The 13833-nt window shown below is 43.8% G+C and overlaps 1 protein-coding gene across 1 annotated transcript; it reads left to right on the top strand.

The window, feature by feature from the left end:
• Positions 1-12387: 12387 nt before the first annotated feature.
• On the top strand, positions 12388-13230 carry LOC134603712 (olfactory receptor 11A1-like). The gene has a single exon (XM_063449891.1). The coding sequence runs from the start codon at positions 12388-12390 to the stop codon at positions 13228-13230; it is 843 nt and encodes a 280-aa protein (XP_063305961.1).
• Positions 13231-13833: the final 603 nt, after the last annotated feature.

The raw sequence follows: 13833 nt of genomic DNA on the forward strand, positions 1-13833 counted from the left end.
TATGTGGCAACCTTAGGCCGATTTCACTACTTAATGCTGACGTTAAATTATACGCTAAATTACTTGCTAATAGACTCCGACCCTTGCTGACCAATTTGGTCTCAGAAGAACAGGCTGGTTTTGTTCCCGGCAAACAAGTCGGGGACAACACCAGATATTGCATGGACCTAATTGATTGGGCCAACCTAAACGATAAATCGGGAGTCATGCTAGCACTAGACGCAGAAAAGGCCTTCGATCGCCTAAATTGGGATTACATGTCAAGCACTCTATCAGCCTTTGGTTTCTCCAAAATCTTTATTACTGGTATCTTAGCCCTCTATTCCACCCCTTCCGCCAGAGTGTTCAACTCGGGCTTCACTTCTAGGAGCTTCCGTATCTCTAATGGCACGAGACAAGGGTGTCCCCTATCACCCTTGATCTTCATCTTATGCTTAGAGCCTCTAGTCAGAACAATAAAACTTGACGCAGAACTGCCTGGTCTACACACTCGGGCTGGAGAAAAAAAGATAGCACTCTTCGCAGATGATGTTATCCTCTTTCTAGCCAACCCTTCTAAATCCATCCCCCACCTGTTACGCGTATTGACTACGTAGGGAGGTGTCTCCTATTATAGGAATAACATTAGCAAGACTCAAATCCTCCCCATTAGACTTAACAAAAAATTAATAAAGGAATTAGAAACGTCATATCCCTTCGCATGGCAATCCAAAGCAATTTCATATCTGGGGATAAAATTGACACCTTCGAGATCCCTAACCATAAAAGTTAATCACATAGCAGTCCTATCCAAAATTTCTAGACAGATGGAGTCTTGGGACAAACTCTTCACGTCTTGGTTTGGATGAATTAGCACTATTAAGATGATGATTTTGCCACACATACTCTATCTGTTTAGAACGCTACCTATTGCATTACCGAACTCCCTCATTCAACGCTTCCAGAGGGTCATCAACGCTCACATTTGGAGGAAAAAACCTCCAAGAGTTTCTTTCAGCTCTCTATGGCACCCATTCAAAAAGGTGGTCTTAATGTCCCCAATATCCTCTTTTATTACAAAGCAACTCTAATGTCACAAAGTCTAGGTCTCATGACGGGAAAACACAAACCGGTCTGGGCGGAACTAGAATCTGCCTGTGGAGGCACGCAAACCCTCTCAGACATTCTCTGGGCGTCCCTCACATTATCCACGCCCTCCACTCTTCCAGCATCCCTATTCCTAACACAATCATGGTCCTCTTGGAGCACGACCTTGTGGTCTAGATCAGAAGCGCTATACCTCGCTCCCATCTCAGCCCTTTCCACCTTATCTCCCAATCTAAATACGTCCAAATGGGCGTCCCTAGGAATAACTCATGTCTACAAATTATTTCACAAGGAGGGTGTGCTCCCATTCCCTATACTGCAGAACAAATATAATTTACTGCCTAGGGATATGTTCCTGTACTTACGCATCAAACATATCCTGCTTTCCCGATCGATTGGGTATATAGACCCGTTATCTCTTAGCGATGTCGGCACAAAATGGTACAGTGCAAAATTACCTCGACCCTCTTGTAAGTTTCTATCCTTATGTTATCAGGAATTGATGAACCATCACGAACCCATCAAATTACCGTATATGTTAAAATGGGAATCTTCGTTAGGGATAACCCCGACGCCCGAAGAATGGGAACAAACTCTCAGGTATACAAAAAAATCTTCGAATTGTATCACACTCTGGGAAACTTACTTTAAGATGGTAATGAGATGGTACTTAGTGCCAAATAGAATTCACAAAATATACCCGACCTCCCCCCTGATTGTTGGCGATGCAAGGCGAGTTTGGGATCTATAGAGCACATATTCTGGCACTGCCCCAACCTGAAAGGTTTCTTGCAACTCATCCAGAAAACTATCCATGCACTTTGTAAGAGTACTCTACCACTACGCCCGGAAATTTACCTACTCCACCTTATTCCAAACCTACGTGATATACCATCCAGGGATGTGGTGCTAAATATACTGGTAGCAGCAAATCAAGTATAGCCTCTCAGTGGGAAAGTACCACTACCCCCTCATTACAAGAGGTTATGCGCAAAGTAAACACAACATACCATCATGAATCTGCATGGTCCACAGGAAGTAACACATCGTTTTATGACCCGATGGCACAACTGGTCCTCAATTATGGACTCATACTCTGCAATGGGTTAGGGAATACATACTCTACGCATCCATAACTCCTGAAGTGGTTACTAATTCATATTCACACTGTTGAGGAACGGTCAAGGCGCAGCTTTACAATTCAGGCATATATGAGGTCCCATATAGACTGTAAGCCCCCCTACATGTTTAGCCGACAATCATCACCCCTACCCTTTACTCTCCCCCCTCCTATTATATTTTATGTTTTTATACGTGTATATACTGGTTCGCATTGTGTTACCTTTGTATAACATGCGGTGGTGGTGAAAGCAACCCACCACAGGGCATTGGATCGAGATGACAGACATGGCTTCACTTAACGCTTTAGGTAACTTAACGAGTAACTCTCAATACCCTCCACGCTGCCCTGGCATAGGGTATGCCCTCACGTATCATTGTTGTGGAGTGTTACGAAAGCCGTATTTTACTATGTGCCTTTTGGTGCTATTTGCACCCTTGTAACTTATTTACAGCCGTTCGTATGGTTCAGCACGAATCCTTTGTGTAAACGTATAAGATGGCCGCCATTTCGGGACTTTGCACATGTTCGCGGCCATCTTACGTACGTCCAGCGGTGTTTGCCCACAACCATCTGGAACTAAAAACGGAGACGCAAACAGGCGAACACCGCTGAGACCTCCAGGATAGCATAACTTCATGCTGGACCTACCGAACGGTCCACCGTTCGGTAGGACAATTACCTGTCGCATGGGGAATACAGCGACCCCAGGGATAACTATGGATGGCAAGGGGTTCGTGGAGTTTTACCGCACGAACAGAGACCGACCGCAAGGCCTAAACGTATGGAACTATTTTCGGCTAGAAAGTCTGTGCGGTCGGTCCAATCTTTGGAAACCCATAACTCCCGAACCGTTCATTCGAACGGGACAGTTTTTGGATATGTTGCTCCCCTGATAGAGGCCTATCCAGCGGTGCAGGATTTACAGGTGTACCCCCTGGTTTTGGGGTACATCCAGAATGTGGGTGAAAATGGGTGTAACATAATTGTCTTAACTGTTTATCTGAGGGGAGGGGACATGTGGGTTGCACCCAATATGTGATTGGTTATTTTATGCCTCCCCTTGGGAGTGTCCCTTTTGTATGTAACCACAATAAAAAGCAGGCTGGGCACCCCAGTCCTCAGTTCTTGTTTGACCCTCAAATTGCAGCCTTGACTCGTTTTGTGGGCAAAAGGGTATCCTAGCTGTGCTATAGCTAGTGGGATTATTCTACATTTACAGGACTCTTATGGAATACTATGGAAAGCAGCTCCTCTCCTCTTCAGCAATAGGAATCCAGACTACTAAGCAGTCCAACTCTCAGCAAGACTAAGGGTAACCATAACATGGAGTATAGGCAAATTGGTGCACACGACAATCTAGGGTAAATACATCCCTAAACTCCACTCCATTTACCTGTCTTCCCACTATGCCAAACGCATAACGAATCTCACGTATGGTGAGAATACTCATGCCATATGCAGTAACAGCTATGTTAACGTGAGCAACAATGTAACAATTTTTATCACTTGAGGTACATGAATCATTGCTCATAAAAGTCTCTGTCTTATACCTTACTGTGGCGGTACCAGCCTTGCCACTGGGCATTGGAGAAGACTGATTGCCAGCCTCCTGCCATGTGACTATGGCCCCTGAGATGTATTGCCTGCTCTCCTGTACTGCTGAGGATTGCTACCCCTTAGGTGGATTTGGCTATGGAGCTTGTGTAGTGCCCTCTGTTGGTAGCAACAGTAATATGCACTACCTGAATAGCAAGACTGGTAATTTGCATATTCAGGTAGATTTGCATATCGCTAATTCTGCATGCAGGAGAGACATTTGTGTTAATTATGGTCTTCCCCACCTATTTATAAATATGTAATTATGTTATAATAAGTCACTGAATGTTGCCTGCTATGATTTGACTGTTTGTAATTTTATTGAGTTTTCACAGCAATGTTAATGTAATGACCAAATGGGCTAGTCCCAAGTAAAATAAAGATTTTGTCAGTTCTACTTCACCCTCAATTTGGAGTCCTGTCTCTTATTGGGGGAATCTGCTACAAGGGATTGCTATGCTCTGCATATTCCCTTGCTATAATCACTCCTAAGCTCTTTTAAGAGCTCGTTCCTGCTTCGCTCTGGAAGGAAGAGAGGTTCGTCCTGCGGTGGTTGTGTTGTCGGCTAGAGTGCTTGGAATCCTCAAGAAGCGCTAGGAGCATCCATCAACGGAGGTACCCAGTCGGGGTGCCAGGTGATCCTTTACATTGGTGGCAGCGGTGGGATGGCTTCCTAGCCTTGGGAAAACCAGCACTACTTCAGAGATGGAAGGCCGTGCAGTATCTCCCTTTGATGCCAGGCTCCAGCAGCGACTACAGGATGTGATGCGCAGTATGGAGTATCCTATCCCAGAGGAAAAAGAGACAGAGTGGAGGGTGGCGCTTCGTACCGATCTCTGGAAGGAGGACATCGACGAAATTCGACCCTTCCGGTACGAGGAAATCCTGACCACTAACCAGCGCCAAGCAGAACAACTAGAGCTGCGGATGCCATTATTGGGAAACCAGCCCTCAGAGGAATGGGTAAGCGAACTGGAGACGTTAGTTGAGACTGAGGTGTGGCTGGATGATTCCTATCGGGCCCTGCGGTGGCATGCTTACCACCTCTACCCATGGCTGATCGAGTACAAGTGTATTGAGGGGGAAGACTACGATGGCCCTGGTTTGTTGTGGGATACTATTGAAACTAGTCTCTGGTTCGGAGACACCGACATTGCTCGCTTCTGGTCCATCCGAGCTGAGCGGGCAGACAACTGGGACCTTACGGAGATCGATGCCATTCAGCCAGATCTATCTTTTCTTGCCAACCGGGAGTGGGAACTAGAACAGGATTATGTTTGCCTATTCCAATGTATAACGCCGCCTGTCTCTGACATGATGGGGCTTATTGACTGTATGCCACCGGAAGCATTGAGTTTAGTTCTTCCTCCCCAGCAACCAAGCCTGTTATCAGGGGACCTTGGTACTGTACCACATATGTCCCAACCAGCACCAGAGATGGAAGATCTTATTGACTTGTCCTGGGAAGACACCCAGCTGGCAGGTGGAGATGGGACCGAGGTCTCTCTACCGGCCCTACAGGGATGCTGGGCAGTCGGCCCAGATCCCCAGCGGCAGTATGTATCCCAGGGAGCTGAAGGTGCCGTCCTTCCTCCCCAGCGGCAGTGTGTGTCCTTAGGAGAGGAGACAGTTGGTCCCTCTTCCCAGCAGTCCAATGAGTCTCAGGGAGCCGAAGGTGCAGTCCTTCCTCCCAAGCGGCAGTGTGTGTCCTTAGGAGAGGAGACAGTTGGTCCCTCTCCCCAGCAGTCCAGTGAGTCTCAGGGAGCCGAAGGTGCAGTCCTTCCTCCCCAGCGGCAGTGTGTGTTACAGGGAGCTGAAGGTGTCGTCCTTCCTCCCCAGCAGCAGTGTGTGTCATTAGGAGAGGAGACAGTTAGTCTCTCTCCCCAGCGGCTGAAAGTATGTATGGGAGAGGAGCTTGTTACCCCCTCTCCCCAGCAGCTGAAAGTGTGTATGGGAGAGGAGCTTGTTACCCCCTCTCCCCAGCAGCAGCTTAACCCACCAAGGGGAGACAGTAAGCTCCACAACAGTGCAGATGGGACCGTGGTCTCTGCACATGCACCACTAGGGGTAGGGACAGTCGGTCCTGTCCACCAGCAGCAGGGCTGTTTAGCCAAAGGGGAGACAGTCGGTCTCCCCCTCCAGCAGCAGGACTATGTAACCAAAGGGGAGACAGTCGGTCTCCCCCTCCAGCAGCAGCCCCAGATCCCGAGAGAGGAGCCTACCAACTCTTCTTTTCAGCATGGCTCCAACCAGGCTACTCCCGTGGTAGCGCTGGCACTCAGCAACCCACCAAGGCAGCCTATCAGTACCCCACACAGCTTTGTTGAGGCACCTGGACATGGACGAGCTAATCTTTTACCCAGGTGTAGTATCCATGTATTGTGGGTAGGCTGTATTACTGTTTGTGCTTCGTGGGTGGGTTGCTGGACTAACCAGGGCACTGACCGGCAGGAGGTCAGATACCCTGTTAGTCTGTTTGGAAAAGGGGAGAAATGTGGCGGTACCAGCCTTGCCACTGGGCATTGGAGAAGACTGATTGCCAGCCTCCTGCCATGTGACTATGGCCCCTGAGATGTATTGCCTGCTCTCCTGTACTGCTGAGGATTGCTACCCCTTAGGTGGATTTGGCTATGGAGCTTGTGTAGTGCCCTCTGTTGGTAGCAACAGTAATATGCACTACCTGAATAGCAAGACTGGTAATTTGCATATTCGGGTAGATTTGCATATCGCTAATTCTGCATGCAGGAGAGACATTTGTGTTAATTATGGTCTTCCCCACCTATTTATAAATATGTAATTATGTTATAATAAGTCACTGAATGTTGCCTGCTATGATTTGACTGTTTGTAATTTTATTGAGTTTTCACAGCAATGTTAATGTAATGACCAAATGGGCTAGTCCCAAGTAAAATAAAGATTTTGTCAGTTCTACTTCACCCTCAATTTGGAGTCCTGTCTCTTATTGGGGGAAATCTGCTACAAGGGATTGCTATGCTCTGCATATTCCCTTGCTATAATCACTCCTAAGCTCTTTTAAGAGCTCGTTCCTGCTTCGCTCTGGAAGGAAGAGAGGTTCGTCCTGCGGTGGTTGTGTTGTCGGCTAGAGTGCTTGGAATCCTCAAGAAGCGCTAGGAGCATCCATCAACGGAGGTACCCAGTCGGGGTGCCAGGTGATCCGTTACACTTACTATACATGATGGCATACCATGACGTGTCACTCCCCAGTGCCCTGTACAGTTAAAGCAATTTATGTATTTTTTTCTCTTTTTTGTTATTCGAATAATGTTTCTCAACCTGATGTCAAAGTATACATCGAGTATACGTGTACCCCTGTATGTACTTACATGAACGTAAAAACTAATACTATTCTTCAATACTACATTATATGTATATGTACAAATGCATGGAAATATGGGAGGAATCCTTACTATGTTGAATACCACCAAACATGTATCTTATTATATCCTGTACGTACAGATTATGTGTGATGTATTATGTATGTACACTGTTCTCATTACAAAATCAATAAAAATTTATATATTGAAAAAAAAAAAAAGAACAGAGACCCAGGTGCCTATACTAGTTTTAATCTAAATTAATAATGCACTTACCTGAACAGCTGCAGGCCTGGGTTTCAGCGGCAAAATGGGAATTTGAACAACTGACATCCTAAACTGTTTAAACTATAGGCTTCCATCTGTACCCCATATGCCGTTCATCATCACGAGTGGGAGAAGGTTTAAACCAAACCCCAGACAAGGTGAAATACATAGAAGAGACATACCCAGGTAGTCATCTTATGGAAGTGCTGTTTACTGGGTCTTCAGAGATAAAGGCTTAGACCTAGCTGATGCATGCAGTGGACCACTATTATCACCTCAGGGAGAGAGATAGGTCAGACCCCTGGTTGCTGAAGGAGGTACCCAGGCTGGCACTTCTTACAGATGTGCTGTTTGCTGGTTCTTCAGGGATAAGAGGCTGAACCCTGGCATGCAGTGGACCATTTTCATCCCTCAACAGAGAGGTTGGGTCCGACCCCCGGTCACTAAAGGGGGTACCCAGACTAGCCACTTTCATCTTAGTGTGTTTGCTGGGTCTTCAGGGCTTAGAGGCTGAACCCCGGTAGGGCCTAAAAAAATATTGCCTGGTGAGCATAAAATTAAAATTCTAGGCCTGCATAAGCAGACTCCTTCCAAACTGCTGTGAAGGACAGGAAAAAAAACTGCCTGATGGCAAGGGGGAGGATCTGTTTATACCAGTTTTAGAGTTCTATTTCCTGCCCTTTCTGCTGTGAGGGGAGGGGCTAACCCATAAGTAAATACTGCCGTGATTGTTAAGGAAAGCTATATTTCTTCCTCATCCTAGACATTGTTCACACTATGATTGTCATATAAAATACTAATAAATAGACAACTATGTCTTTAATTAGTTTAGAATTCAAAATGTGAACACATATATTCACATCAAATATTATTCAATTAGAGCCGAAGGCAAATGCCGGTGGATTTAAGATCAAATTTGTTTTTCAAGGTGATATTACTTTTGTTTTTGGCACACTAATTTTATATACCACGTAACACAAAGATCGAACACTAATGCAAGTTTATTTTTAGACAATTAAGATTTTCCCTCCAAAGAGTACCAAGGGGAGCTCGCGCCCGGATACACATTCGTTTGTAACAATGTCGAATGCATGGCCATTTTGGCGGACGTCCAGATGTGGAACGCACGGAAGTGTGTCACAAAGGTTCCGACGGATGTCAGAAAAAAAACTGTGGGAAGTGAAATCAGCAGAACGTGAAGACGGCTGTAACTAACATCACACCAACGAATCTGGAAGTTTTTTAAAGAAAGGATGCCCACTACTCCACCAATGACATTTTAGGGTTTAGCCCTATATAAAGAGAACAATGGGAAGGGTTATTTAGGCTGTACTTTTTTGTATTAAATTGTTATTGGTTTTATTTATATGGGTCCCTGAGGAAGTTCTCATGTGAGAACGAAACGCGTAGGACCACCATATTTTAAACAAACACTATTGTGTAAATTATTTTTAATTTGTAAAAAAATATCCTTTTTTTGAAAAAACCTCTGGTGAATCATTTTGGCTACTCAAAACACCAGTCCGGAGAGAACTTTAACCATGTATTTGAAATCATGGGCGGCACCCCCCCCCCCCCCCCCCCCACAGTGGATCACTCTATAAAATTACTGGGCCAAAGACATGGACTTAAAGTGCCTATTATGGGTGCCTAAACAAGCATGCCTTGAGTTGCCGAACATACTCCCCGCTACAACGGTGCTTCTGTTAACTTGGGACGCAGCCCATGCTGTGCTATACACCACTCAACTTTGGCCACAGGCTGCACCAATACTCAGTCTACATATAGCCAATTCAATGATTGATCACCAGGCGTAGCTAAATGGGTCCATATTCTCATACCTCCAATTAAAATTTATGCTGACCTACCAGAAAACTAACTCTAATGAACCAACACCGAGATTGGTGTTTGAGTCAGCATGTCTAGCACCAACCCTTTCAAAGAAAATACTTTCTATGTGTTACAACCTACTTAACACAGGAGACAAGAAAACACTGGATACATTTGGCCTAACATGGCAGACAGACTTAAAACAATAATTTGATATATTGCAATGGTCGTAAGCATTCATTGCACACAAAAGGAGAACATTCTGCACCTTACACTTAGAATTACTGAGAGAACTATTCCATAGTTGGTATATGGTGCCAGTTACACTGGCCAAAATCTTCCCGGGCACGAATGACACATGCTGGAGATGTAGAGCTGGCAAAGGCACAATGTAACACATATGGTGATCCTGTAACCACATTCAACTATACTGGTCAATGGTAGAGGGCATTCTCTCACATGTACTACAAAATGAAATTACACTCAAACCAGGCCTGAGCCTATTGCTTTTAAACCTCGAAAGTTTTTGTGACTGGAAAACAATTTTTATATTTCACACACTTGTAGCAGCCCCGGATTGCATCAAATCTCTAGCAACTATGAGCCAGAAGACAGCATAGAACACACAATCTTCTGGAATGCCAAAGGAAAATGGGATGCCCATATAGACACACTAGAACACCAAGACAACTAACACATCCCTGAGAATTCCCACTCTACGGTCGAGTGACCAATATAATCCCTACAACGATATATGAACCTGCCAACTTATCCATATTCATCTTGCCAGACAGGGCAGGCACCCAAAGTGAATGACCTTAGGCTTCCTACAATAAAACATTATGATACAGCCGCTAGAATCAAGAGGGAAAAGGGTGTCTCAACTCTATGGTACCCTGCTTACAATCACTATGAGAGACCAGAATGACTTACCTGCTTCACACTCTTACTCCCTCTCCTTTCTTCCCCCTTTGACCCCCTCTACTGACACCCCAAATTCTATTTGGTGACAATGTATATGCCAGTTTCCTAGAACAAATGGCACAAAAGTCCCCAGTCAGAGTATCTAACATGGGGCCTCCAGCACAGAATCGAACCTAGCTCTATTCAGCAATAAGTAAATCTTAAATGTGCAAAAATTATACAATAAACCACCAATAGGTACTGTAGACACCTGTGACCCACTAAGATACACACTGGGTCATAAATATCTTGTGTGAAGATCACAGAGTTTTTTTCTCTCTCTCCTCCTTCACTCTGTGATCTTCACACAAGATATTTACTACCCTCTGTGAGAATGGTGTCTATTTTCTATCAAACCTGTGTCTTATCAGCACTCATGTCGCTTGAACCCCTGTATCACAAGTCAACTTTGAATTATATGTGTTGTCTTGCTCAGAAATGCTTTAGACTTGAGAAAAAGAGGTTCTCCTGAAAGCTTGTCATTAAAAATGTTGTTAGTCCAATAAAAAAGGTGTTACAAGATACAAATTGTATTTTTTTAGAGCTAAACTATAGTTAGTTCTGTAGCTTAGTAGCCGCTGGGTGTTATACTCAGTACCTGAACATGTTTAATGAACAGATTATAAAATACTGGTAGACAAGCATGCCCATCCTGAGTTAAGATATATCTACAAGTTCATTATAGATATTTGCTAAATAGGTTGGTGTGGCCTGGGTCATATGCTTTCAAGGGGAATCATCCTGCATGGGCTAATCTGGCTATGCCAGTTGAAAGATATTTGAGGGCCACTTGCATTAAACAGAAAAATAAAAAGAATACAAATTGGAGGTATTAATCACAGGTTGTGCAGTCATTCAGTACACGACTTGTGCTTCAGAGCCTTTCATTTCTTCCAGTGCGGGGAGCTGTATAAGGCCTTCCAGCTGCGTTGTGGATGCAGTCTTCAATGGCTTTGTTTGATGGACCTCCGCCCGCGGAGATGTTGTGCTGGAGCCGCAGTGGTTCTCTGCCCAGGCCACCATTTGCATTTGGTTGCTGCGATGGTGGAGACCACCTTGCCCAGCTGGGGTCTCTTCTCTCCCCTCTGGGTAGCTTCCGGACCTCCTATGTTGACCGAGTGGTTGGTGCCTCCAGTTTCACCCAGAAGAGATCGAAGATAGCCTCCAGTGTAACCATGGATTTTAATGGTGAGTGCGTCGACTGCCAGAGTTAGACCATGTGATTTGACCATCGTGCGTAGCCACGCCTCAGATCAGGGGTGTAGCAGGTCTCGCAAGTTTACTTTGTAGGAGCTAGATGCAGCCCCAGTGGGTACCGGGATAACCTCTGCCGGCCCGGGGAAAGGGGGGGGCGGAGAAACGTGGCCCAGACCGTGGTTGTAGGCAGGAGACTGGCTATGTCTCTTGCCCCAGAGCAGATAGCAGGCCGCAGTGAGCTTTTGGCCCCATAAACCAGAGCTAGAAAAGTCGGTCCATGGGGTTGTCAATGCTGTCTTCACATATTGAGAGGCAATTTCAACTGCTTATGTTTGGGATTTCTCGGTTTAGGAGCGTATATCACACAATAATCTGAGGAGTTCCCTCAGCCTGCGTTCTGCTCGTTCAGTGGCCAGGCCCCTCCCCCTGTCCCCAACAATGCAATGTTTTGTGGATACAGGACATACATGAAAACGAGAGAAATCTGAATTTATCCATCCTTGTAATATATTTTATAAATAAATAAATACATTCTTTATTGTAACATTATTTGTTGTTACAAATTCATGCTATCATGAGATTAATTATTTTATCAACGATATCCACTACAGAATTAATAAATCTCATGACTCTGCTCACTCTTGTATATATAGACAGATAATATCTAATAATAATAAAATGCATATTCATTCACATAGACACATTTGAATCCACTTTGGTAAAAACGTCTACCTTACATATATTTATAAGAAAAAAAACGTTTCTGTAAGTATTCCATTTTAACCATTATTTTCAAACTTGCAGAGTTTGGTTTGCTAGCATATGCAACATAGTCTTATTTAATTTACACCTTGTTAATAATGATTCAATATTATAATTCTGTTTCCTAATGCAGATAATAATATGAACCAGACAACGATTTATGAAATCTATCTTCGGGGGTTTGAAAACATCAAAAATTTAAAAGGATTCTTATTTTTTTTCTTCCTCATGATATTCCTGGCTACGTTAATTGGGAACCTGCTCATTATAATTGCTGTGTCAACAAGTTATTGTCTTCACTCTCCCATGTTCTTTTTTCTAGGTCACTTGTCATTTTCCGATATCTTACTGACTTTGAACATTGTCCCGAACATGCTAGGTTTAATACTGCAAGATGGAGCTATTGTTTCTATTTCAGAGTGTATCACACAATATGTTATCTATGGTGCTTCAGCAACCACTGAGTGTCTTCTTCTCACTGCGATGTCCTATGATCGTTACATTGCTATTTGTAACCCCTTACATTATAGTACTGTAATGGACCTCAATCTTAGTCTCTATCTGGTTATATCATCATGGTGTCTAGGTTTTATAGTAACATTAGTTCCAATACTTTTTTTTAACACACTTTGGTTTTGTGGTCCCTATATTATTGATCACTTTTTTTGTGATATTGGTCCTCTTTTGGAACTCTCTTGTTCCGATATAACTATTGTCAAATTTGAAGTATTTACATTAGCTAGTGTTTTAATAGTTGTTCCCTTTTTTTTTATCTCAGTAACTTATGTCAGAATTTTTCTTACAATCATGAGGATTCCTTCCATAACAGGAAAGAAGAAAACTTTCTCTACATGTAGCTCTCACTTGGCTGTAGTGTGCATGTACTATGGTGCTCTTTTTGCAGTGTATGTTGCCCCATCTAGAGTCCATTCCATGAACTTCAACAAACTCTTTTCACTGATGTACACTGTGTTGACACCATTATTCAACCCTATTATTTACAGCTTAAGAAACCAGGAAATAAAGGCTGTTCTGATGAAATACCTTGGAATAAAAAGACCCACCATTTAAGTTCATTTTTTTTTATAATATCTGCTGTGTCTGTGTGTGAGTGGGATACACCCTGGGTCATTGGTTCTAGTGTGAGACAAGCTTTAGCTTACTGCTGGCTAGCAAGCTATTGCCAGGGCTTCTTGAAGTAACTTCAAGTGGGAGATAGAAGATTGCCTGTGTCAATTATCCTTGTATGGAACTATGTTTATGGTACTGCTGCATCTATTTACCTATTTAGATATTGGTGACACTAAACAATTGAGTGGAAGATAGAAGATTGTGTCACTGATCCTAGAGTGAGACAAGGTCATCAATATACAGTATTTTTATTTATTTGTTAATTTTTTGTAGAATTTTTATTTTTATGTAGTGTGCAGTTCAGTGACAAATATGAAAAGTGTTCCTCTTGTCTAGTTATTTCTTAATTGTCAATCATACAAACTTTGCTAGATAGCCTGCTTTATTCATCCCAGTATGACACTGTTGTTTAGGCTTAGTGGACCCAACTTGGATGGTATGGGTTCTGTTCCCCAATTCACCATCATCAGTAGTGCCGTGGCTTCTGAGAGTTTAAAGACCTCTTCCTCAGCAAGAGGACTGCAGGCACCTTCATCACTGCTG

The sequence above is a fragment of the Pelobates fuscus genome, chromosome 3, assembly GCF_036172605.1.
Source record: "Pelobates fuscus isolate aPelFus1 chromosome 3, aPelFus1.pri, whole genome shotgun sequence".
Lineage (NCBI taxonomy): Eukaryota > Metazoa > Chordata > Amphibia > Anura > Pelobatidae > Pelobates > Pelobates fuscus.